This window comes from Micropterus dolomieu, linkage group LG15 (genome assembly GCF_021292245.1).
Source record: "Micropterus dolomieu isolate WLL.071019.BEF.003 ecotype Adirondacks linkage group LG15, ASM2129224v1, whole genome shotgun sequence".
NCBI lineage: Eukaryota > Metazoa > Chordata > Actinopteri > Centrarchiformes > Centrarchidae > Micropterus > Micropterus dolomieu.
Genome location: NC_060164.1, coordinates 23,421,303 through 23,447,872, shown reverse-complemented (window position 1 = coordinate 23,447,872; position 26,570 = coordinate 23,421,303). Strand labels below are relative to the sequence as shown.

The window sequence follows — 26,570 nt, the reverse complement described above, 5'->3', positions numbered from 1 at the left end:
CGCCACACCGGTTATTATAAGGAAGGAAAATAATAATGTGTTTGTCTTTATAAAATACATAAACTTTAGTTTTAGTAAGCCTTCTCAATATTTGGAATACATAGTTTTCTTTCTAATAGAGCATAATTTTTCTGCTAAAAGGAAAGAGACCCCTCCGCGACAGCAGGGGGCGCTGGTGAAAATGAATCCTGTGCGTTTAACTGGCAGGAAGCGTTAACTCACGTTGCCTGCCTGAGTTTATCTTACTGAACCAAAGATATAACATTAAACTGTGGTCTTCAGTTGCCAAAGAGCTTCTTCATTCTTCTTTCACCATTTGAATGTCTGCGTGCCACCCTCCACGTTTACCGGACGGGCAGCGGCTGCAGAGCAAATCTGTGGACTTGTTGAAAAGACAGAGTATCAGGATGAAGCTGAGCGCAACAAGAGAGAAGTCAACCATCTGAAAAGAGCAGCTGAATTAATGTAACTCACAGCAGGTTTGTGTCCTCTTTAATGTAAGTTAGCTGCTAGCTTCTAAGTCGAATAGCGTTGCAAACAGGAGCTAGTGCTGTTAGGTAGATAGTTAGCATGCAACTCCAAGAAGATATCTTTAGATGGATCAGTCCATATTGTATTGTACATATCGCTGGAGAAAATCAAGAACGCGAGTTAAACTATAATAGCTGTAAAACCAAAGTTGATCCTTCTCCTCCCCCCGTGGCGCTTTGAAACCATCTGACTGAAAAACATCTTTATTTTACGTTTAAAATATTTATATATATATATATATATATATACTACCGTTCAAATGTTTTAACAACATCGGATTGATCAGAAATGCAGTGTTAGTGTTGTAAATGACTGTTGTTGCTGCAAACTGCGGTTTGTAAGGGAACATCTACAGAGGCCCATTATCAGTATCCATCAGCCCTGTGCTCCAGTGGCATGTTGCTAATCCAAGTTTATCATTTTGAAAGGCTAATTGATCTATAGAAAACCCTTTTGCAATCATGGTAGCTCAGCTTAAAACTGTTGTGCTGATTAAAGAAGCAATAAAACTGGCCTTCTTTAGACTAGTTGAGTATCTGGAGCATCAGTAATTGTGGGTTCCACGACCGGCTCAAAATGGCCAGAAACACAGGACTTTCTTCTGATACTCATCTGTCTACTCTTGTTCTGAGAAATGAAGGCTATTCCGCGCAAAAAGAAACAGAAGATCTCGTACAGTAATGTTTTCTGCTCCCTTCACAGAACAGCGCAGACTGTCTCTAATAAGAACAGAAAGAGGAATGAGAAGTCCCGGTGCACAACTGAGCAAGGGGACAAATACATTAGAAGGTCTAGTTTGAGAAACAAACTCCTCACATGTGCTGAACTGACAGCTTCTTTACCTGGAAAACACCAGTCTCAACATCAACAATAAAGATGCGACTCTGGGATACTGCACTTCTAGACCGAGTGTCAAAGAAAAAAGCCATATCTCAGACCGGCCAATAAAAAGAAAAGATTAGGGCTTAATCTTTTCTTTCTTATGGATTTCTTTTTTTGCAGCTCTGCCTAGAATAGTAGTGTATTTGTGTTGGATATTACTTGGTTATTTAACAAGTTATATCGTGTGTCTTCTCTGTCCTATAGACGCCCGGCCGGTCTCTGAGGAACTTTGTCAGTGTGACATTAAGGTGGAACAGATTCCCGTTATGGATGAAACGGAGGTCCAAGATCAACCACAGGTCAAAGAGGAGCAGGTTGATCAGTGTATCAGTCCGGACATGGAGGCTGATACTTCCAATGACGCTGAAGTCACACTTCCTAAATCAGAACCAACTGCTAACTGTGAGCTGTTCCCGTCTTCACCCGCTGCACCTGTGAGTGTAAACGAAAGCATAGACAACATGAATGAAAGTGATGGTTCATCGTCTCCTCATCATGGCAGTAGTGTGGAAGTCTTTGTGGAACTGGAACAGCCTCCGAGGGAAGAAACGTCCTGCCGTTTTTGTGGTAAACGCTTTAGGAGGGACTCTATTCTTATAAGGCATGTAGACAAGAGTCACAAAGGGCAAAAAGCCTTTAAATGTCTGAAGTGCAAGAAGGAGTTTGAACTAAGGTCCCGGCTGATTCTGCATACAAGAATTCACACGGGTGAAAAACCCTTTAGTTGTGATTATTGTGACAAAACCTTTTCTCAGAACTCAAGTCGTCTTGTTCACATGAGGGTGCATACTGGGGAAAAACCGTACTTTTGTGCTAAATGTGGGAAGAGTTTTGCTGTGAGCAAACATTTAAAATATTGCAAAATGCAGAATGAGAGCAAAATCACACCAGAAAAAAATAACGTAGAGAAGAATCACAAAGAGGAGAAGCCCTTTAAATGCTCTGAATGCAACAAGGGGTTTAATCACAAGGGCCACCTTGTTCAACATGTCAGAGTTCACACCGGTGAAAAACCTTTCAGTTGTGATTTCTGTGGAAAAACTTTCACTCAGAAATCTAGTTGTAATGTTCACATGAGACAGCATACCGGAGAGAAACCATATTTTTGTAAGAAATGTGGCGAGATGTTTGCCAGTAGCCATCATCGTAAATCCTGCACAGGGACACAAAAGAAAAGCACAAAGTCCATTCGCTGCTCAACATGTGGCAAAACCTTTTACAGAGATTCAGACCTGGAAGTGCACATGGAGGTTCACGAGTCATGGAAACGATACATCACTGAGAAACTGCAAGGACAGGAGTTGGAAGAAAAATCTTAAACAGGTCATATTATGCTCATTTCAGGTTCAAAATCTTATTTAGAGGTGGTACCAGAACAGGTTTACATGGTTTAATTTTCAAAAAACACCATATGTTTGTCATCCTGCACACTGAACGCTTCGTTTTAGCTACAGAGGTATCTTGTATAAAATCTTTGTCCCAACAACCATTTTATACAAGTTGCACATTTGCTAGGTAAGGACTACTAACCAATCAGACGCAGAGTAGGGCGGGCCGTGAGAAGCCGGTAAACATGGCTTCGGTTCAGCTGTAAATGTTGCTTTTACCGGCTTAGCAACATAGACTGGAGCAAGAGTTTCAGAGTGGTGAGTTATTAATCTGTAATACATTTATCTTTAATACATAGTTATAACTTCACTGTCTCTACATCACAGTAACAACTTTATGTCCACTGACTGCCTGGAGTGTAGCTAATATGACCTCTTAAAAGCTCTATGAGAGAGCGTCAGAGTCTTTGTAACACAAAATATTGTTTAAAAAAAAATAGATTAAACGCTCATCCAGTATAGGAATGGCCTTTTTGAGCTACAGTGTCTCACAAAAGCAATGTATTTGTAAATATGTTGAAATGTAGCTGAATAAGAAACTTTATTCATCAGTTTCTGTGGCTCCAGTTGAAATAATACAAACGTAACGAACAATTGTTGGAGGGATCTCCCGCTAGAGGTCCTCTCCACAAGTTACTTCCATGTTTTGCCTTTTATCCTAAAGAGTTTTCCTTGTCTTTAGAAAGTTTGGGCTGCGTCATGAAATATTGCTGATGTGGGCTTGTAAAGCTTATTGAAACGTGTTGTACAAATGACCACATGTTCAACCAATGTTTTATTGCTTTATTTTTACTTTGTAATCAATGTTTTATTATACCTTTACCCTGTAAAGCACCTACGTTGTTTTAAGTGTGCTATATTAAAAAAAGCTGTGATTGAGAAGTTGAGATTTACAAAGTGCAAGAAATAAACCAAGCTGTATTCCCCTTGTGTTATTCAGTGTCTCAAACTTCCTCTCAAGTGTTTGCAGTTTCACACTTTGATCATTAAAAAAAACTATTATTGTAAAGAAGGAAAATAAACAGTTTGCGTGTTTGTTTCATACTTCGTCTTTATAAAGTATAGATAAGGTATTTTTTTTTGTATAGTTGATAATTATGCATGTTAGTGCTTTTTGTTTCTCTTCAGTATTTGTTTAAACTTCGACAGCAGGGGGCGCTGGTCAAGATTTATCCTGTGCGTCTTCATGTGAAACTGGCAGACAACGTTAACTCACGCTGCCATCCTAACTAAAAATGTAGTAGTTTATTTTACCGAACAAAAGAACTTGGATTTAACTGCGGGTTTTCGTCCCCAAACAGTTTATTTCTCCGTCTGAAAGTCTGCGTGCCACGCTCCAGGTTTACCAGTCGGTTCCCCCGTCATGTCGGAGCTGCTCAGACTGCCGGTCAACGAGTGACTCGCGGCGGCTGCCGGGGAAATCTTTGGACTTGTCCGTACAGTCTTGGAGTATCAGGACGAAGCTGAACGCTACAAGAGGGAAGTCGACCAGCTGAAAGAGCAGCTTAAGCAGCTGACCGTTTTAAAAACCTGCAGTAACTTTATACAGAGCAGGTTTGTGTCCTTTTTCATGTAGCGGTTAGCTGTTAGCTTCTAGTCCGTTGCTACGTAGCCGAAGAGCGTTGCTGGGCAACAGATTAGCTACAGTTAGTGATGGTTGGTAGAAAATAATTAGCAACCTGCAACTTCTTGAAGATATCGTTTGATGGATAAACCTATATTGTACATCCGAACTTTTATTTGAGCTAAGTCGCTGTAGGGAATCCTAAACCTTCCTTATCACGAATTAAACTGTAATGTTAGTTGTAAAAACAAAGTTCATCCTTCCCCTTTTGGCGCAACTTTTCAGTTTGGGAATTGCTGAGGTCGGTCGGTGCATGTTATGAGTATTAGGCCTTCTGTGGTATTACTCAGCCTTAATCCTCAGGAATTTTGATTTTGATTTTTAGCAGCCAATTTCATTGTTTTAAAGTATTTAACGTTATAGATGAAAAGCCAAGTCATTGATCATTGTCAATAATGAATAGGTATGGTTGATCAGCAATATATTGCTTGCCAGGAGAGCAAACTTAACCAGGTATCAGGGAATGTTCCCCCCACAAAAATCATGTGTCAACCCACCCTTCTTACATCCTGGTGATTTTATTTATCTTGTTAAAATGCAAGAGTGCAGGTTTGGCTTCAACATCAGACGGGACACATATTAAGAGGGGGGTCTATAATAGAAGGGTTTGAGCATTAAACACCTAATTTCTCCATTCTGGTGAATTTTTCAGTACCAATTTCTGAATCAAAGTATGGTGGAAATGTCATACATAAAATTCAGGCGGCAGGTGACTATGACAGAATATAATGTAGTTTTGAGTCAACACTCAACACACATGCAGGCATGATTTATTCTTCACTCCTCCTTTGTGTCTTATTTGGGGAATAACTTCTTTAAATGTGCATTTTGCGTGTTTTCACTGCAATGTTAAATTAATTAATTTTAATTCAGTTATAATCTCCTGGAGTTTAGTAGCTTCTGTTTTCCAGCAAGTTTCCTACTCATGTTCCAAACTTTCTGCATATTCAAAATCTATCTATCTAATCTATTTATGCTGAGAAAAAAGTTGTAATATTACGAGAATAACCTTATGATTTAATGAGAATTCATAACAATATTTAAAAGTCTACCTGCCCTGCTGCGTATTAGCCTACTTTATTGGAAATTAACTAAAAACACATCTGATCAGACATAAATCTGACCACAGCCACAGCAGAGCAGAGATACTGTCCCAAACAGAGCAAGTTTGCGCCTCAGTCCCTCTCTTTAGCCACACTATCTTACACCTTCTCACTTAACTGAAAATGCATGCCTTTTTATTCCCTTTTTAAAAAATATAAACAATAAAAAACATTGTATAGCCATAGGAACATAAAACTTCTTACCCTCATGTATACTGTTATGATGTTAAGATGGTAAAAATATCAATTAATGACAGACAGAGATAACTTGCAGTTATTGGCGACACGTCATTTCTCAGTTTTTATGTTGCAAAACTACCACTCTGTCACAAACTGTCTGCGACTCACAGCGCGAGAGTGGATCCACTTCATCACTATCACGGTGTACGCTGGTGTCGCATCAGTTGGGCGGAGTTGAGTTGTGCTGTTTGTTGACGGTATGATTTATACATTTTTTTTACTGCGTGAGAAATTTGAAGTGTGGCATAAGAGCATGTAAAAAGTGTCAGTTGTGTGAGTCTTACGTTCATTGCTTGACAGTTGGCAGCTCTGATTAACTAAAACTCATGTCACTTGCAGGTGAATAAATATATTTGTGTTGGATATACAGGTCAAAGAGGAGCAGGTTGATCAGTGTATCAGTCCGGACATGGAGGCTGATACTTCCAATGACGCTGAAGTCACACTTCCTAAATCAGAACCAACTGCTAACTGTGAGCTGTTCCCGTCTTCACCCGCTGCACCTGTGAGTGTAAACGAAAGCATAGACAACATGAATGAAAGTGATGGTTCATCGTCGCCTCATCACGGCAGTAGTGTGGATATTTTTTTGGAATTAGAACAACCTTCCCGAGGAGAAACGTCCTGTCGTTTTTTCTGCATACAAGAACTCACACAGGTGAAAAAACGTACTTCTGCGCTACATGTGGGAAAAGTTTTGCCGTGAGCAAACATTTAAAATATTGCAACATACAGAATGAGAGCAAAATCACACAAGAAAAAAGAAATGTAGAGAATAATCACAAAGAGGAGAAGCCCTTTAAATGCTTTGAATGCAACAAGGGGTTTAATCACAAGGGCCACCTTATTCAGCATGTGAGAGTTCACACTGGTGAAAAACCCTTCAATTGTGATTTCTGTGGCAAAACTTTCGCTCAGAGCTCTAGTCGTAATGTTCACATGAGAAAGCATACTACAGAGTAACCAAGGTTTTGTAAGAAATGTGGCAAAAGAAAAGTCCTTTCGCTGCTCAACATGTGGCAGAACTTTTCACACAGATTCAGACCTGGAAGTGCACATGGAGGTTCAGAAGTCATGGAAACAATATGTCAGTGAAAAAGTGCAAGGACAGGAGTTAGTAGAGAAAACTTGAAGCTGTATGAGAGAACGTCACGAGCCTTTGTGACACCAAATATTGTTTCAAAAATAAATCAATGAAATGTGCATCCAATATAGGACTGACTTTTTCGAGCTATAGTCTCTCACAAAAGAAATCTATTTGTAAATATGTTGAAATGTAGCTGAATAAGAAACTTTGTTCATCTGTTTCTGTGGCTACAGTTTATCTCCCTCTAGAGGTGATCTCTCCAAGTTACTTCCATTTTTTGCCTTTTATCCTAAAGAGTTTTCCTTGCCTTTAGTGAGTTTGGGCTGCTTTTCAGGAATTGTTGCTGATTTGGGCCTCTAAAGTTTATTGAAACATTATATGTGTTGTTGTGTTAAACAAATGGCCACATGTTGTTTTTTTCATACTTTGTCTTTTTAAAGTATAGGTAATTATTTTTGGTTTGTATAGTAGGTAAATATGTATGTCAGTATTTTAAATACATGTACTTTTTTCTGTAGTATTTGTAATAGACTGTAGGCAAAGTCCTTACAGGCTGAATTGAGATTTGTTTCGCTTGATTTATTATTTGAATCTCTGAACAAATAAAAAAATGACCTGTGATCCGAAAGTACAAAAACAGATGTGGAGACTGTCCAAAGGAAAAGAAAAACAATCACAACTGTCTGAGAAAATGTCTCATGTTTCAGACCACAGCCTTTTGAGTCCAGTGATCAGAAATCTGGGTTGCAACTAATGTTTGTTTAGTGTTTTAAATTAGTTTGAATGAAGGAGAGTGTCTCGTCAAGTTAATGTTTTCTTTATTGAAACTGTAAGTAGGTCATGAATAATTGAAGACTGATGAAAGGTTGCCTCTTAAGTGAATGTTAGGCTATCTGTCAATGTGGTGATTATCCGGGTTACTTCAATCATTTTTTTGTTGGTTTGGTGCATTTGAGAGCTCTACACTTCAAGCCATGACCTGTTTTTAATTCTTGTTACTGCTCATGGTTATCTAGCGCTTATTGGTTAACAAAATAAAATACTTGTTTTTAGAACTTTTTGTGATACTTTAAGTTGTAAATCTGTTACTATGAAAAGCTTTGGATCCAACATTAAAAGTCGAAAACTCATCAGTAATCAGAATCAGAAATATTTTATTGATCCCTGAGGGGCAATTGTTGTGTTACAGTTGCTCACGTTGCTAAGCAAGGCATTAAAGAAAGTGAAAATAAAAATGTTGGCAAGTATAAAATAGAAAAACATAAATAGGAGTCTAAGTACAGTACGGCTATCGTTTAGCACAAACTTTTTAATTCTAGTACCTTTATTTTGGATCCATGTCCATCAAGTGGGGTGAGGAGTAGGGTTGGGCGATATAGCCAAAAATGTTGTCAAGATAAAAAATTCGATATCGATACTTATCACGTTAAATGTCAAATCATTATTTCTTTCAAGTTTAAAGGCTGACTTTTGCTCCTGAGTCAAAGTTGAAGAATCCAGATGGCTAATTGTGGTTTTAAACTTTTCTTTATGGTCAGAACAAACACTTGATGCCAAATTTTCCACTTAACAAATCTGAGGTAGAACATTCACAACAATGATGATAAAATATTTTTTCAACAAATATGCTTAGCAGACAACAGGAAGCCACATTGTGATTACTTGTCTGCTCTTACCCTAAAAACAAACCACAAGAGTTGACCATCACTGGTATTGATAGCAGCAGAGAGAGAGGAAAAAATGTCACATATTATGTTTTCTTATTTGACTAAATAAACTACAATATTACTGCTTCTTGCACTTATAACTATAACAGTCAAAAAGCACAATAAACTGTAGTGTACTACAAAAGGAGAGGCGTAGGATCGAGTCTCTTCCAGGAGCTGGTATTGTCTGCGCGCAGATCGTCTATTTTGAAGAGAAGTCACTCTCTGGTCTGCAACATGGCCCCCGGGTATTTACCCCAACTGCTGTTCGCGACCGTTAACGACGAGTAATTACGGTTCCTGAAAACGGGACACAGTGAGAGCTCTTCTTTTTTTTAACTCATCTTAGCGGATACTTATGGAGAAAGATGCTGGCAGGTGATGGAGGGCAAGGCTGCGGCGCTGATAAGACGAGAAGTGAGGAGAAGGCGAAGTGTTTGAGTGTTGGTAAATAAAAATGTGGTACTTTGTATTCATAGCTAGCTGTTAGTCTCGTTTAAATAGCACGTCAACGTTTGGCTGCTTTTATAGGATAGCTACGGTTAAGCTAGACACCGGCTACATTAGCTAGCTGGTGGTAATGTAACGCTAAGCTAATCAGCTGCTGTGTTGTGACAAGAGAGAGCTTTGCGATTTGGGACCTTAATTTAACATTAAACCTAACGTAACATTCAAGTAATTAACCATAAACAGATAGCTTTACATTTTATGAACAACCTAGTGTAGTTTTTAATGTCATGGCATGTCACCTGTCTGTGCAGGAATAAAAATAATAGACTGGAGAAAATGGCTGGACGTCTATAATTGTTGTTGTTTTAAGGATTATTTAGCCAAATAATTTTATCCCTCTGTTGTGTAAAAATAGCTGCTGGGATGATGAATTTCATTGTGTCAGCGTGTTCGTGTTATAGTATTTTCCCCTTCAGTACAAGGTGGCAGTTGTTGTGTGTTTCATGTTGAAGGTTTAATACAGGCACTAACGTTAATCCATGATCCTGAAGTGGCTGACTTGGTTTGAACTGTTCAGCTAAGTAGCACAAAGCTGCGGATAATGTTTCCTGTATCAGTTTACTGACTGCGATCAGTCCTGGACACTTTTTCCACTCCAGGATCAGCACCAGACGGGGAGTCTGGTAATATCTCATAGTTGAATAGACACAAAAAGAGGATGTGTGAACAGATGAGACTGTATAGTAGATTTGTGAAGTTCAGATTTTTTAAGGTTCTAGTATGCGGAACAATCACGTGTGCAGGTTCCTCTATTTTACTGAACCAAAAACGAATAGAGCGTCATCATCTAGATCAATTTGTAACCAAATTATACTAGGGCTGGGCAATAAAACAATTATGATATTTATCGTGATATAATTTTCCTCAATAACAATATAACAAATGTTCAATACATTTTTCATTTAATTCTTTAGAATCATGAAAGAACTGTCACTTATTTTTTCTTTGAAGATATTTATTTTGTTGAAGAAAAGGGCCAGAAAAATGGTTTACTTAATTTTACTCATGCATATTTGTTGAAAAAAAGATTAATGTTCTACCTCAGATTTCTTACGTGATCCAGGTGTTTGTCATGTTCTGACCATAAAGAATAGTTTAAAACCACAATTAGCATTTTGGTTTCTTCAACTTTCACTCAAAAATCAGCCTTTAAACTTGAAAGAAATAATTATTTGACATTTATCATGATTATAATCATGAAATTTGTTATTGTGATAACATCGCCCAGCCCTACTGCCATGGTTGCTTTGTCAGACATGAAATTGATACCTACATATTCTGGTACTGTCTCTGACGCACAGGCTTTAACACGTTTTTGGATATGCAGCCATCATAACCAACATTACAAAGTACTTTACATGAAAAAGGAATAAAAAGAGCCAAACAGAATATCAATAAAACTAATCATAAAATGTAAAATACATAGTGTGTAAGCTACAACAAAAAAAAAAGAAGGCAGTTTTTGTTTTCAGTTAAGTGCTCGCCCGTTTTTAACCTAGTTAAAGGAACAACCAGATGGTTCAAGTCTGAGCACCTCAGGCTGCACACAGGTTGTTAGGGGGGATTCAATGTGAAATGTAATCTGGCAGCAGTATATTCATTTAGCCTTAATAGTAATCAGTAAACCAAACCCAGGACCAATGTAGGGATGCTAAAACTCGAGTAATGTTGTCAATATGCAATATGATGTCAAGTGAGGTCTATTCAGACATCAGCTAGCTGTGATGAGCTGCTTTCGCTCATTCTGCATACATGTCAAGGGGATGCCAATCTCATTATAGTACAACTGCTCTGATAGAATAGCCAAAAGACCAAACACATGGGGTCCTAGAAAAGTCAGACAATCTTGGAGTGATTACCATTATCAACCCACTGAAACATTTTCTCTGATTCCCAGAAGGCTGTTCATGATGCTCCTCTTCCTGTTCTTTTCACTTTCCTCTCCCAGGTGCATGAGGCCTTGAGGTCCTGCTAGGAGAACCCATGGAGCCAGACATCATGCCGTACCACTCCTCCTCTCCCCCTCCACTGGATGATGATGGTGACGGGGAGGCGGGATCAGAGGAGGACGAGTTTGGGGACTTCGGGGGATTCTCTGTCAGGGGTTCCGGTTCGCCTCCTGGCTTTGCTGATTCTTCTGATTCACCACCGAGCCTCAGATATCCTTCTCCCACCATAAAGCCAGACACCCATCAACCAAACTGCAGCTTTAATCGCCCCGCTGAACAATTCCAACCCACTTCCACTGTGAACTCTGAGTCCAGTGGGGTCCAGATACACGTGGAAGGGCAGGACTGTAATGTTGAATCACGTATGCACCTCACAAATGGATACTCTGAAAGCTCTCCCAGGGAAGAAACAGGGTTTGCTGATTTCACAGTGTTTGCAGATCAGACAGCACATCCCTGGTGCTGTGGCTTCACCCCCTTGAGCAGCACAGAGCAATGGGATGGCAGAGTGGCAGGGACAAAGTCCTCCAACAGCTTGGGTGAACAAATCTGTGATCCAGGACAGGAGGTTATTATGGACTCTGAGCCCAGATCTCATGGTGCATATAAGGCAAAAGGAAACGTTTGCTCTGAGGTTGAGCACTGTGAGAAAAGAGATGCAGCCCTCGTGCAACCATCTCAGGACCACCATCAGCCTCAGGAAGCTGCAGCAGCTTTTCTCTCTGAAGAGCCTCATTCAGGAGAGGAGCAGGGCCACCCTCGGGATGGTCAAAGGGAACGGAGGCATAGTGTTAATTCTCTACAAACAGACAAAGAGCTGCAGAAGGATGGAGAGTCAGAAGATGACAGAGACGATAGAGAGCAGAGCATTTCTTCTGTCCCCCAAACATTCAGTGTGTATGAGTCTGCGTCAGACGACCTGGCATCCTTCTGTGATGATTTGTCATTTGAGTGTCCCTCTGCGGACTTGGAACCAAATGTTTCATCTCTTGCTTCACAAGAGGATCAGACGGACTGGGACCAGACTGATGACGAGGATGAAGAACTGGGAAACTACAGGCGTTCTGCCTCTTTTGTCAACAACAGCATGACAAATCTCAGACAGTCTAAGGAAGAGAAGGGTTTTCATCACTGCGATCAATCTGCGACTCAGGAAACTTCTTCTACCTCCAACCAGTCACAATCTGGAACCGATGACTGTAGTTTTGAGAGTCACAGAGACCAAGATCATGTCCAAACAGCTGATGCAGGGGTGCAGAGTCTGGGAAATCTCCCACCGAGTGACAGCTTTGCAGATTTCTGTTCAGCGCCCACACAGGAGGATGGAGAAGAGTCGTGGGCGGAGTTCAAGGAACAGAGGGGTCAGATTGATGGGAGCACTGAGGAGGAGCAGGACAGGGCAGAGCAATACGGGGTTTCCAGGAGGAACAGCTCTCAAGTGGGAGATGTTTAAAAACTGGCTTTAATAATGTCGCACAGAGAATATAATTTTTTCTTAATTTTTATTTCCTTTTCTTGTCATATTTTGTTTGCTTGTATGTCACTTGCCATACAGATGTTTCTCAGTGCTTTACAGGCAAATGACAACAGTATAGGCTTAAAATGAATTATCAAATCACATATTTTGAATATTTGACTAAAAAAAACAAACCATATCCCCTTTTTTCTGGCTAGGCGTCACTTTCCTGCCGCGTCCAACAGCTTCTCCTGGCCAGTTTTCCGGAGATAGAGGTCCCGGCTGTGGAGGGTGAGGAGGAGGTGCTCAGTCTCGGTGCTCTGCTTCACGCCCAACACCTCCCAGAGAGTGAGGAGATACCAGAACTCTGTCCGCCATCTCAGTGGTGAGGATGACTTCCTGGCAATGGTGGTGGTGATGATGATGATGGTGGATGTGTTGTCAGTCTGACATTATCCCCTAATGATACAACAAAAGCTATTTTATAACTTTAAGCTAGCTCATCAAATCTTTAACATTTGTTGTTGGTAAACTCCTGATATCTGGAAGGGCTTCCCTGGAAAAAATAGCCAAGAAGTGCTTGCTCATGCTGGGACTTGTTGGGTCTCTGTAAATAATATAACAAACAGGACGGTCTAGATCTGCTCTGCATGAAAAGTGCTCAATGTGATCAATTCTGTTGTGAATTGGCGCTGTATAAATAAAATTTAATCGAACACAATACAGAAGTGATGCATTTCCACGAGGAAGCAACAGCAGTAGGATGTGAATAAACAGATAGAGAACCGGGTAGATAGTGGGAGCAGTGTTTGGCCCCATGACTAAATCTTACAGCAAAAAGTCTGAATAAATAACACAACATTTTTTCAGACCAAAATGCTGCTTTGTTATTTTCTCACCATTTCACAGGATTCAGCGAGGGATGTGGTGGCCACACCAGGACCTCCACAGTGCAGTTGGCCTCCAGTTTCAGTGGGGAGGTTCCCATACCAACAGGACTGTGCTCAGGTGCCTTGGTATGGACACAAGGAACATTGTAAGTTTGGAAAAACATAAAAACTTCTGTAAAACAGTGTTTCCTACACATAGACTTTACTTGGGCCACCCAGGTATATTTGGTGATCCATTTTAGCATTTTGCTGACACAGATAGAGTTGTTATCTTTTATGTTACAAGACACGGACGCGGTGGATATTTTACAAGCACCAACCAAGAAAGGTGATAGTGAACACCAGTGCAGATGTCATTTGGTACTATGTTGGTTTCGATTGTTGTGATATCTGTGAAGATTCTCAGTCATCCAGTTCATAGTTATCCAAAGAAGGTTAAAGTCAAGGGCAACTGGACTTGGTTGAAGATACTAGAAGACGTTTCGTCCCTCATCCAAAGGACTTCTTCAGTTCTGACTGACTGGTAGGGAAACCAAGCTATTCAACCTCAGTGGGGTCGTTTGTCAGGATTGTCGATACCGCTGGTTCGTTAGTGTTCCTGGCTGTTGTAACATATGAGACACTGAGGCGAGACCCAACCAGCGGATACAAGAAAAGGCCATAGAATGTCTACAACAGCTACAGAAAGACAACACCATCTCCCCTGAACAATATTACCGTTTGTATCCTGGAGAAGCCATTTCATGCATTTATGGACTATCCAAGATACACAAAGAAGGAGCCCCACTCAGGCCGATCATCAGCAGCATCAACTCCTACCTACAATATTGCCAAACACATTTCTACCATCTTAGCTCCCTTGGTGGGAAACACGCCTCACCACATCCAAAACGCTGTTGACTTTCTGAACTTGAAGTTCGAGGACTGAAACTGGACCCAGATGAAACCATGGTATCCTATAACGTGACTTATTTTTTCACCTGCATCCCCACCATAGAAACAGTAGAAACCGTAAGGAAACGGCTAACACAAGACAACACCCTGGACAACAGAACTAGCCTCAGCCTCAGTAATATCAAGTTCACACAAGAAGATGTCCACAACAACAGTTTGGCGCTGTACACATTAAAGAGGACAGGAGCCTGCAGATTGGTGTTTACAGAAAACCCACACATACAGACCAATACCTACTCTTCGATTGCCATCACCCACTGGAGCACAAGCTAGGGGTCATGAGAACACTGCACCACAGAGCGGAAAACATACCAACAAGCGCCCAAGCCAGAGAGAAGGAACAGAGACACCTGAAGGGGGCACTTACAGCCTGTGGATACCCTAAATGGACCTTTGTGAAAACAGCCACACGATCCAGGAAGAACAAAACTACAGGGGAGGAAAAGAAGGTCAAACGCAACAACATTGTGATTTCATACGTGACTGGAGTATCAGAGAAACTCAGGAGGATTTTCAACAAACACAACATCCCGGTGTTTTACCCAAGAACACGCTAAGACAGATGCTGGTACACCCCAAAGACCGCACACCCTAACACAAGAAAAGTGTATGCGGTCCAGTGCAGTGAGGAATGCACAGACCTGTATATTGGGGAGACTAAACAACCACTACACAAACGCATGGCTCAACACAGAAGGTCCAACTCCTCAGGTCAAGACTCTGCAGTCTACTTACATCTGAAGGACAGAGGACACTCGTTTGAGGACCACCAGGTGCACATTTTAGACAGAGAAGATGGATGGTTTGAAAGAGGTGTCAAGGAAGACATCTACACCAGGGTTGAGAAGCCGTCATTGAACAGGGGAGGGGGTCTACGCCACCACTTATCCCCCACTTACAATGCTGTCCTTTCATCACTTCCCAGGAAACTCAACAAACGTAACCTATTGGCCTCCGGTGAAGATACCAACGATGGTCGTTCAGTCTTGGCCTCGGGTAGTCCTAACGACAATAACAACTGTCGTTACAACAACCAGGAACACTTAACGAACCAGCGGTATCGACGATCCTGGCAAACGACCCCACTGAGGTTAAATAGCTTAGTTTCCCTACCAGTCAGTCAGAACTGAAGAAGTCCTTTTGATGAGGGACGAAACGTCTTCTAGTATCTTCAACCAAGTCCAGTTGCCCTTGACTTTAACCTTCTTTGGATTATTGTTGTGATAGGCTTCGTCATTAACAAGCCTCCTGCCCAAGCGGCGCACCTGCGGCTGAATATGGAATCGCGGATGAAAAAATCCAGAAGACAACTACTGTGTCTTTTTGGCAATATATTAAAACATAGCCCACTGCTGATGGAGCAAGTTAACAGAGCAGACACATACAGGGAGAGAGAAACAGAAAGAGGCAAGGCACGCCACTGTGTTTGCAGCAGAGCAAAATTAATCTTAATTAAAATAGGACTAAAAAGATATGTAATGGCAGAATTACCAGCTGTTACACTTCTTTTGGTTTCTTATAACATTGAGCTTATCATTTTAGTGTTGCAATGAATGTAAGTTGATTTTGTGTGTCTTTACCTTTTTGAAAGGCGTTCATTGGCATGAAGAAGCAGCCAGTGGCTGTGCCTGCTTTTGCATCCAGCCTGGTGAGTAAACTGTTGGACACTTATTGGGAAGAAGCAGCATTGTAATTCTGTAAGATGAGCAGTTTCTGTAGTCCTACATTTTATTTTCTTGCTGTTACCATTGACAGTCCATATTCCAAACCTTGTTTTTTCAATTTCCCCCCCTATGGCACTCACTCATCAGGGAATGCTAGAGCCCACCAAAGACTCTGTGTCAGCTGTCTGTTCTCCAGGACACACAGTGGTCACAGCACAAGAACCTCCAGGATCCTGGGCCATACCGGCCCCTTCAACAATGCAGGTAGATTGGTATTTTTAATTTGATTTGATTTTATTACAGCTGTATTAGATCAAAGAACAAGAGATTGGAGGATAATACATGCAGCTACTGTGTAGGGAAACAGCCCACTACTAAAGACATGTATTTTACTGATCACACCATAAAGCTTGCTCTGCTGTTACATTCTGATGTGTCAGTTTTAAATGCTGTTTATTTTGTGTAGGAGGTGCCCCCTTCCAGACAGCTAGACTGGAGCAGCCGTGGCCTTAGCAGCTCTCAGGACGGTACGTCCCCTCGCCGAGCCCCTCACTTCTGGGGCCGGAAGTAAACTACAGCATCAGCCATCCCTTACGTGGCTTCTTCTAATGAGCTGAAACTTTTGAGACTTTACTCTGGACTCTTCCTCACTTCCTCCAGGGCGTGTTCTGGTTCTTTTAATTCACACTGTGTTTCCCCTCTATTCATTCAGCAGTAGTGGGTGACAGCTGTCCCAGATAAAACACATGGAATCAGTGTTCAGAAATCATGTTGTTGTCATTATGATTTGTCCAACCAAGAAAACTTTCAGAGATGTAACATCCAACAGACCCAAAACTGGGACTCAAAGACAGATATGCAGCCAAAAAATGACAGGGGAAACACTGTACTGACTTCCCTTTTCTCCCTCTTTCAGCTACTTTTGTGAATTTATCTCAGTATTTATCAGTCCCAGTTTTTACTATGTGGTAACATTATGGTGTCCAGTATTGAAGTGGGAACACAGGAAATGGGCAAAGGCTACTGAAAACTATTATGAAGGCAGATGTGCTTACTGTTGTTGTGCAACTTGATGATTCCAAAGTTTCTTTTTTCAACATAAAGAAATGTGAGGATAATGATAAATTAATTTTACATTTGCAGAACACTTAAGTAAATACCAGTGAACTCATGGAGCGTGGTCATAATGTGTCCTATGTTCATTGAATGGATGTGTTTATCCAAAGGACCATTTTAATTTTATTTCTTGGTGGCCACTGTGAGGTTTGAACACTAACTTTTCCAGTATTAATGTTAATGCTCTGGTCCATCTTTTGCCCATTGCATGACTATTTTACACACTTTTTATTAAGAATTAGCTTATAAATCTGACAGTGTCATCCAATTAAATCTTTGGCTGTATTTGACACTTAGTTTCCACCAAATAGTAAAGACACTTATCTGTTCATATTTGCTTTTAAATGGTTTCAGGGTCCCCTCAGTTACCTTTGGTAAAAGGAAATCAAAAAACACACATTTAAAAAAAGCTCTAAAAGCAGCTGTAGTACAGTGGTGATAAATATTTGCATAGAAGAAAATTGTTTCTAGTTCATCGTAAAACTGGAATTCTAAAAATGAAAGTATGGATTTGTCAGTTATTGACAAATGGTCATAGAGCCTACCATGATCTAACAAATGTGATAAAAAACAAAGTCACAAAACAAAAGAGAGACTAGAAAAATAAATGACAAATTCCACAAATTAACTTGTGTTTGGTGTCCTCGTGAATTTTTATGGAAAATCCTTTAACATTTGATAGCCAGTTTGTTGTTGCAGCTAAAATGCTGCTAGTAAAGAAAAGTTAAATCTGAATGTTAATTAGAGTTTGCATTTCTGGACAGTAATGTTGATATGTCAGTATGCTGACATGTTTGATTTGTAGCTCTGGTTTGTAGCATGCAAACCTGTTTAAAGTATGCACAGCAGAGGGCAGTGTGTTCTCTGTTGGTGGTGCTGAGGGCAGAAAAAAGGTCAAAGCGCAGTTACTGCATTTACTCGAGGAACAAAATGAAGTCATTTAGCAGATTTAAAGTTAAGCCACTAATAAAACAGGACATGCACTTTATATATTTTAAAATATTTGTTTCTAGTCTATCTATTTTTTTAAGTGGTTGTTTATGAAATCTGTCTGTGGGGGTTTGATTTATTCTGTGATTAGGTTAACATATTATCATAATTTAACAATTAAAACAGGAGCCAAACGTCAGGCTGCAGTTTTGATCACTCCTGTCATTCATGCTGACACTGACATACCGTATGAGCATGCTGAATAGGATATATATATATATGTAATGTCAGTTGTTTTATTACCAATCAAAAGTGTTTCTACAACTTGAACTGCGGTTACAGTATTTAATAATGATTTGTGCCTTTATGCCAGCAATTATTTTCTAAATAAGGACTTTTTTTCAAATGATGAAATACTCTTTATAGTTTGTTGACCAAAATGTCTTCAGATTTACTGCTGAAATCCAGATGTCATGCACTGCAATAAGGACCTGTGGGGAAATACTTGGAAATACTGAAATAAATCAGTTGATCCTTTCTGTTTGGTTTCGCCTCTCTTCCTTCAAAGATTCTTTCTTGTTGGAAGCCGTATCACTTTTCTCTGTGGCCGAATGCAAAGTTGCAGTATTCAAACATCTATGGATGTGGTGGTTTGTTTTATTTACAAGACAAAGGATATAAAACAGTTTAGATTTCCTAGCTAACCTGCTTAGTCCACCCTTTTAAAGTTGGGACAGCGATAATTTATTATGGCAGGTAACTACCAAATTATTGAAAGTGTTAAGGGGTAGCATATAAAATATTGTAACATCTTAAAAGATTAAAAAGTTTTTCGGGTAGCTTCAACCCTTTTGTTATGATCTGAGACATTCTTATGCTAACAAACTACAACAACATCCAGAGGCTGTTTGGCCCACCTTGTCAGCTGAGTCAGGATATTTCCATGTGAAGTTTAAGTGACCTCATACTAGGTGGTGGATATTTCATGGTTAAGGGGCCTGTGAATCTGAATATAAAAGACTCTGGATAACAAAAACTTTGCATTGCTTTGTTGAGCTTCGTTTGCTGTGTCTGTCATTCTCTCGGTCTTCCCACTGTCTCAGTAAAATGAGAAAACATCAGTCACAAGTAGATGCTCATTCTCCTTTTTTATGAATAAGAAATCAAGCTGCCCCGTCCCTCCACAGCCCAGAACATTCCTCACTGTCTCCCCTCTGATTAGCACAGACTGCACTGCTCTCAACCTGGATTATTTTGGTCCTGAGGAGGAGGGCAGATCCTACAGCAGCAGCAGCAGCCGTAGCAACAGTCCTCCTCCAGGTCAGCAACTGAAGAAATGCAGATTTGTTTTTGTCAGAGCAGCCACCAATATCAGACCGTACACTCTTGCTAAATTTAGCTCATGCTGTGGGTGTGTAAGTCCTTATGACACTAAATGAGTCCTCTGTACCTTCTTATGACATGTTTTATGTGTGTTTGTTATACACACTCACGTGTAAAGGAGTTGACCGTGAGCTGTATGAGTTGACCATCAGCAAACTGGAAACGGGAGTTAACAGTAGCCACATGGAGGACACACTGAATCGCCTGATGTCCACTGCAGAGAAAACCAGCACTTCAGTAAGGTCAGCTCAGTTGTTACATCCATGTACCTTTCATATTTAATTTTAATTTTAAAACATTCATACAACTGAAACAAAAATCAGAATCATACCCAAGCCTCTCTTAATTACTGTATTAATAATGATGTGTCCTTCTTTTGTGTGTTGTAAATCGTTAAATACTTACTCTGCTGTTTTTATCAGGAAGTCTCAGCAGGATGAAGAGCTGAGTGTGGAAGCTGGCAGAGTGATCTCTGGACTGCCTAACCTGTCTTTCATGCTGGCCAAAGTCCTTATGTTCCCAAGCATTCTCGTACCCAAAGAATGCTGTTCCCCAAAATTACAGTGATTTGTACACATTTACACTGAATGTGTAATCTACCACCTATTGCTGTTAACACAGGATTCAAATACTCCATTAGGGCTATAAGGAAACAAGAGGCATTGTGGACTTGTGGAGTTGAGCTTACTGCTTCAGTCAAAATACTCCACCTGCTGGCTATTATCAGTTTTAAGCCCAAACAGTCTTTGTCATTAGAGAGGCATTATGTGTTAGCTTGTGCATTAATTTCAATGAACAACAATAATCTGCAAAGTGTAAAGAAGGTCTGCAATACAGTATTATATATATTGTAAAACATGTCTGCTTATTAAGTCATATATTGGAGATGGAAAGTATGTACTTACCATAGTAAGAAATGTAGCCTTTGTGAGTGAGTGTGGGATAAGAAAGAATATTTTCCTTCTATGGAAATTTTAAACAGTTGAAATTTCTTCTCTTTTTATCTTATGGTTGTAGACCGTAAGTCAGTAAAGCTGGTTAATTGGCGTTTGATTGATTTAACTTGCTTTGAATAAAACATGTGAAAGGGCTTCAGGATTTCTCTTACATTTATTGTTATTTAGGTCAGTCATGATTTTTCATCCTCAAACTATTACAGCAACAACAAACACCAGTTTGTACAGTTTACACACCTTCATACATTACTGATCATTCACTCTCCACTTAGCTCATCCTGGCGTTTTCACATGCAGTGCCCTGTTTGATCTGAGTAGTAGAGCTGGGCGATATGGGCAAAACGATAAAAAATATGTCATATCAGTCGATATTGATAATTATCAGGATAAATGTCAAATCATTATTTCTTTCGAGGTTAAAGGCTGATTGTTATTGTTTTAAATTCCTCTTTATGGCCAGAAACAGATGATGCCAAACAGTAGATCAATTAACAAATCTGAGGAAGAACATTCATAACAATTATGATAAAATCTATTTTCAACAAATATGCATGATTAAGTAAAATCCTTTTTTTCAGTCCCTTTTCCTCAACAAAATAAATGTCTTAATAGAAAAAATTGAGTGCTGATTAGTTCGTGATTTTTGTCCATTAACAGCTTCATAATAATTTGTTTGGAGATTTGTCCATGAGTGTTTACATGTTCTGAAAAAATAAAAAAATGTAGCCAGATGAGAAGCTTTACACTTGTTAACACTTCTTGCATGCGGAAATTGAATTAGGCTGCTTTGCATCCACGGACCCTGAACTTAATTAACTTTGTTTTTAGTCAGTCAGTGCATTTGTTTGGTTTGTATAATGTATGTATGCATTTGGTGTAAGGATTTTAAAGCTTAACATGCATCTTGGAGGGAGGGACTGTCATTTGAACAACTCACCGGATGAACACCCTGCCCTTCCTTCTCCCTGGCCGGGTTGGTGTGTCTTCCTTCCGGCTTGCCGAAGAAAGTTGAGGGAGGTTCAGCGACAACTGGGCTTTTACACAATGGACAGCCAGGGAAGGAAAGTGGTGGTCTGTGACAATGGGACCGGGGTGAGTTTAACGCTTTGCTTTGACACGCTATGAATCCGTGGCTTGCTGTGGACGGTGCCGTTAATGTCGGACGATTTGCTGAAACAGGAAGTATCAGCGTCCAAGCTAGCTAGCGTTAACTGGGTGGGTAGCTATCTAGCCTGTTAGCCAGCTAATTTTCATTCATCCAGACCCGACACGGGAACAGCACGTAGAGTGGGTGTAAATGTCAGGAGAAAAGATGAATACACAGCTCTGATTATAGTTCTCACAGCTACATACATTTTTAAATACTAGGCAGACGTGTAACTGCTCATTTAATACCAACGGTTACTAAGCTAAGCTAGCATGCTAGTTTACTGCTAGCATTTAACAGCTGTCTGGTTTATACTGTCCGGCAGCTGCGTCGCTCATTTCACTGATTTTTTGTTTTGCAAGCGATGCGGGATTTGCAGATTAATTATTTATCTTGTACATTTTGATTTAATTATAAAGAGCAGTAGCTAGACGTGTGTACTGATACCAGCAGCTAGGTGCAACGTTAGCTAGGCCGTGGCAGGTTAATTGAGGAACCACCTTTTATGTTTTCCTGTACTGCAGCTAGCACCAACTTCCCCGATAGAAATGTCACCTAACAGGCGTTTAGTAAGGTGTTTGGACCTTGGAAAGACCACTCCTCATACTTTATTTTTTCACATATGCATTCGTCGTTAATCATCTTTGTTTTTAGCTAACTTACACATTTTCTCTGGATATATTAACGTTAGGGCTTTTGGCTGGTTGACAGATACTTTAGGAAATTGTAAGTTAGGTGTGTAAAATGACATATTTCGAAATAGTCCTCAATACAGTGACAGGTAGCCACCGGCCACTTGCCCAGTGTTGGTCATATCTTCTCTATTGAGGACAGTTTGGTCGTCCTATAAGACAAGATAGACCTTTATTTATCCCCTGTAGGGGAAACTCAGGTTGACACAACAGCACATTTACTTTACTACTACTTTTAACAATCAAAGTATAATCAGTAACACTCCAAGATATATATATATATATAAACATACACTATCAATATACAATTAACATTCTAGGTAGAATATACAATAACAATTATATACAACAGGTCAAAAAATTTAATCACAAATACAGTCTGTGGCTGAAGGTGCTTTGTCACATGCTAGCTGGTTGGTTGAATAGTTCCTTCGGTTGGTGAATTTAGGGTGAGTTTCAAGCTGCTGTGGTTTGTAGACACAATGAGCAGTTCCTACCCCATCCTACATATAACATGCACTTTGCTGATCTGTGTTTATGTTTAAGAAAAACTCTCCCCTCTGCCCGTAACGTCTAAACTGCAAACCCCACCACCCAGACATACCTTACTACGAAGAACTGCAGAAACTTAAAATAATGATAACTCTGCACTGTTGCACTGTGGACAAAATATTTACATTGGACTGTTAACTGTTGCACTGATTGTAAATAATTTGTTAATTACTCTTTGACTTTTAAATATCTGTTATTTGCTTTTACTTTATTTCACCTTGGGTCATGTGAGAAACACAATTTCAATCCTCTGTGTAAATAGTAGAATTGGTGATAAAGTTGACTTTGACTTTAATGTTTAGGAGTTACTCATTGCACACAGTTAACAATGCCTCTTTCAGAGTGTAGGTACTTCCTTTCCAAACGTGTCAGCAGTCAAAGAGGATGTTGGCTCAGCATGTTACTGACTAATAAGGCCTTTTTTGAGATGTGAATTTTTTTCAAGTGCATTGTGCGAAGCCAGAACAAAAATTACCCAGTGTCAGGAGGAAGTGAGATGAGTCTGAACCACAGCCACATATGTCACCAACACATTTTTAGAGCCCTGCTTTATGTTGTTTCATATCATAGTTCACTATAAAATCTGACAGTTTCCTTCAAGCACATGCAGCTGCAAAATGAACAGTGGACAGACAACTATGAGCTGTTTGGTTTACTGGTAAATTTCACAACCTTCCAGAAAAAGACACCATGGAGGGTGAACTGGTTCTGTAAGATGATTAATCTAGCAGCAACAGCAACCTAATTCCTATGTGGGGGCAGGGCAATAGTGAGATGTCTGCACTACATTTTAAAAGTGTACTTTATTTGGTTAAACACTGGCTTTTGAATTTACCCATTGACACTGACAGTTTGGAAAAAGTCTTTCATTTTTACATTGCTTGAGGTTGTGAAACAAAAAGGACAAATGCAGAAGAATCTGACATGCAACTATGAACACTAAACCACTCAGTGTGTCTGTGTGTGTGTGTATGTATATTTCTATATTTACACAATGTGTTGATAACGGTTAGTCGCTTAAACATTAAAGCAATGCAGAGGAAGGACTGTTGTGTTAATTAGCGCTGAGCAAAATGTTGACCTGATATCAGTATTTTAATTCGAGATTAGGGATTGGCTGGGATTTTATTTATCATGACACCACAATACAGTTTAGATGAAATCTTTTCTTGGTTTTCAAGATTTAACTGTTCAAGGATTATCTGAGCTCATGTAACTGTTGTGGCTGAGTGCAGTGAACAGTAAGTTCCTCAACCTGCTTGACCTTTATGTTCACACAGTATTAATAATTGTGGTTCTGGCTATATATTTTACTGCTAAAAATACTGTTACATCATTAAAATACATCATGGAAGTCAATTAGCTAAGAAACATCGTGGTGTTTGATTTTTGTCGGTATTGTCCGGCTCTATCATACTGACATCATCTTATTAGGGATTTTCAACATTTTAAGCATTAGCTTTATTTTAATGATTGTATATAAATAAATAAACCAAACTTCTACATTGTTTTTATTGTTAAAAGCTGTAGATCAACTTCTAAAAACAATAAATATGTTGCTCAAGCAGATGCTGGCCACAGATGTGTATAACTCCTTCTCACACACACATACACACACGAATGTCCTGGCAGTGAAGTGTAACATTTTATCTTGGTCTAAAAGCTAATCAAGTCCACTGTTATCAGCAGGATGACAGCAACGTTGTCTCGCTGTACTGCGCAGTTATCTCATCAGTACTTAACTGTATTTCCTCATAACTTCCTCTATGCTCTGGTTTTCTTGTCTCTCTCCCTTTTAGTTTGTCAAGTGCGGCTATGCAGGCTCCAACTTCCCAGAGCACATCTTCCCTGCGCTCGTTGGGAGGCCCATCATTCGCTCGACAGCCAAAGTCGGAAACATTGAGATCAAGGTACGAACTGGTCACCCTGATGTTTCTGGACAGTCCTTTCGTTTGACCAGAAAGTCTTCATTTCAAGAGCGAAACTGTGACAAGAAAAATTTTTTATGAAGTCAAAAAGCAAGATATGAAATCGCACACAACAGATCAGTCAATTTCTAATATAAACATTATGTCAAAGACACAAGCTGTCTAATTGTAATCTAAATTATAAATTTGTAGTAAGTAAGCCCAATTCAATTATATTCGACCAGATGCTGTAATTTGGGTATAGATCAGTTGATTCTGCAGCAGCAAGTCTAAATGTCCCCATTATCTGAGTATGAAGCCTATATCTATCTTTCTACTGTTCTTTCCAAATATTTTGTTTATTTATTTTTTATATGTACCTTCCTCTTCCTCCATGTTTTGTTCCCCCTCGATGAAGTAGAATCCCCAGAAGATGGTAAGTTCAGGTTGGTGTGTGCCTCCGGTTCATGCCTGCTCCGGAGAGTTGTGTCAAAAAAATTAAGCTCTCTTTCTTTGTTTTAAATGTGTTGTTATTTTGTCCAGTGTTTTTTCTGCATTTGGTTTCTTTTACTCACACGTTGATTCCATTGTTCTACATCCAGACTAATTTGCTGATTTTTTGCTGTTGAATTTGAGTGTTGTTGGCCAAATGAGTGGCAGAGAGTCAGTTAGATATACAACCCTTACGTTAATGCACTCCTCTCTCCGGGCTGAAAGTGTTGCAGAAATGGCTGTAATGAATCACAGGCCAGCTGTTATCAATGGGGTGCTAAAAGAGATTTTGGACCGATTCCATTTTCAGAGTCTCTCATCTGCTGGTGCATCCTGACAGCTACGCCCCCCACCCCTCAGTCCAGCTGCTATTTAAGGACTGAAATAATCACAGCATTTTTCAGCTTCAGCAGGAACTTCAGCTGCAGTTGTTGTATATCTATATATCACAGATCCGTTTACCTTTTTATTTAAGGAATGTCCCGTTTAGAGTATTTGCGTTAGTAATCTGTAAATGTTTCACCTTTTCAAGTGCAGAGGAAGTGTCCAAACTACAGCATGCATGTTTTTTTTTTTGTTTTTTTTTCGTGAGACCACATGGAGGCAATGCCTGTGACTGGTACTTTTGTTAATGCCAAAGCATACAGGATGAACCCATAAAATGGCTGCCTTCAGTGGGCTTTTGATGTCTCCAAGTGGAACGTGAGAGGCCTGACTGTGTGGCTAATACTGAGCTCTAACCCAGCAGTTGTTTACATTGCCAGGCTGCCTTGCATGCAGCTAGTTGAATGGTGCTAAAACAAGCGGTTTACTGTAGCTGGAGGGAAGCAGAAGTGTTTCCAGGTGTAGGTGCATGGAAAATAATGGCTTGTTGTGCATGCTGGGTAACAGAGTTTTAAAACAAAAAATACTTAGGTTAAGGACATTACTTGCTTGATGTTCCGTTTTATTTTTGAGACCAGCAGGCCACTGGGGCAAATTGAGATTATTTTACTGTCTAAACTAACTAACTAAACCAATACTTGGTGCCTATCCCTGCTCCCAGTGACTCTGAAAGATCCAAACTGGGTTTCAGAAGTGAAGGGCTACGCTGCACAGCTTCTGAATATTTATTTGTTGACCTTTGACCTCTCTCGCCAGGACCTGATGGTGGGGGATGAGGCCAGCGAGCTGCGCTCCATGCTGGAGGTCAACTACCCTATGGAGAACGGCATCGTCAGGAACTGGGATGACATGAAGCACCTGTGGGATTACACCTTCGGCCCAGAGAAGCTAAACATCGACTCGCGCAACTGCAAGATCCTGCTGACCGAGCCGCCCATGAACCCCACCAAGAACCGCGAAAAAATCATTGAGGTATGTTGACATTTATTTCCTTGTATTTGCAGCTTGGATGTATTTTTGTTGATGT

At 40.0% G+C, this 26,570-nt stretch overlaps 2 protein-coding genes and 1 long non-coding RNA gene across 12 annotated transcripts in view; 2 read left to right on the top strand and 1 right to left on the bottom strand.

Moving 5' to 3' along the window:
* Positions 1-215: 215 nt before the first annotated feature.
* Positions 216-20,504, top strand: aftphb (aftiphilin b). Of its 8 annotated transcripts, none has more exons than XM_046070117.1 (12): positions 216-465; positions 1,618-1,712; positions 6,139-6,273; positions 11,020-12,458; positions 12,695-12,861; positions 13,386-13,512; positions 15,912-15,968; positions 16,132-16,248; positions 16,451-16,511; positions 19,258-19,350; positions 19,532-19,655; positions 19,836-20,504. In XM_046070117.1, the coding sequence occupies exons 4-12, from the start codon at positions 11,055-11,057 to the stop codon at positions 19,978-19,980; spliced, it is 2,295 nt and encodes a 764-aa protein (XP_045926073.1). In that variant the 5' UTR covers positions 216-465; positions 1,618-1,712; positions 6,139-6,273; positions 11,020-11,054; the 3' UTR covers positions 19,981-20,504. The 8 variants fall into 8 exon arrangements, with proteins under 8 accessions (XP_045926073.1, XP_045926070.1, XP_045926072.1 ...); XM_046070114.1 differs by having other exon boundaries at positions 216-479; XM_046070116.1 differs by lacking the exons at positions 216-465; positions 1,618-1,712 and adding exons at positions 3,957-4,355; positions 5,879-5,965.
* LOC123983782 lies at positions 18,624-22,009 on the bottom strand. Of its 2 annotated transcripts, XR_006828281.1 has the most exons (6): positions 21,307-22,009; positions 20,607-20,692; positions 20,319-20,376; positions 19,819-19,958; positions 19,524-19,627; positions 18,624-19,358 (listed from the first exon to the last, which is right to left on the bottom strand). It is a non-coding gene; the product is annotated as an uncharacterized LOC123983782 (long non-coding RNA). The 2 variants fall into 2 exon arrangements; XR_006828280.1 differs by lacking the exon at positions 20,319-20,376.
* The window catches only part of LOC123983780 (actin-related protein 2-B), a 19,745-nt gene continuing 14,367 nt past the window's right edge, over positions 21,193-26,570 (top strand). Inside the window, exons 1-3 of one of the 2 annotated variants that reach the window (XM_046070124.1) lie at positions 21,193-21,461; positions 24,560-24,670; positions 26,300-26,515. In XM_046070124.1, coding sequence (XP_045926080.1) covers positions 21,231-21,461; positions 24,560-24,670; positions 26,300-26,515 — 558 coding nt within the window. In that variant the 5' untranslated portion in view covers positions 21,193-21,230. The remainder of the gene's footprint in view (positions 21,462-24,559; positions 24,671-26,299; positions 26,516-26,570) is intronic. The other variant, XM_046070123.1, reaches the window with a different exon arrangement.

Excerpts from the sequence above, each read along its gene's own strand:
- aftphb (XM_046070117.1), top strand. The coding sequence starts at position 11,055 with ATGGAGCCAGACATCATGCCGTACCACTCCTCCTCTCCCCCTCCACTG. Across the intron at positions 12,459-12,694 it reads CCAGGAGGAACAGCTCTCAA|GCGTCACTTTCCTGCCGCGT; the intron begins GTGGGAGATGTT and ends TTTTCTGGCTAG. Across the intron at positions 19,656-19,835 it reads AAAACCAGCACTTCAGTAAG|GAAGTCTCAGCAGGATGAAG; the intron begins GTCAGCTCAGTT and ends TGTTTTTATCAG.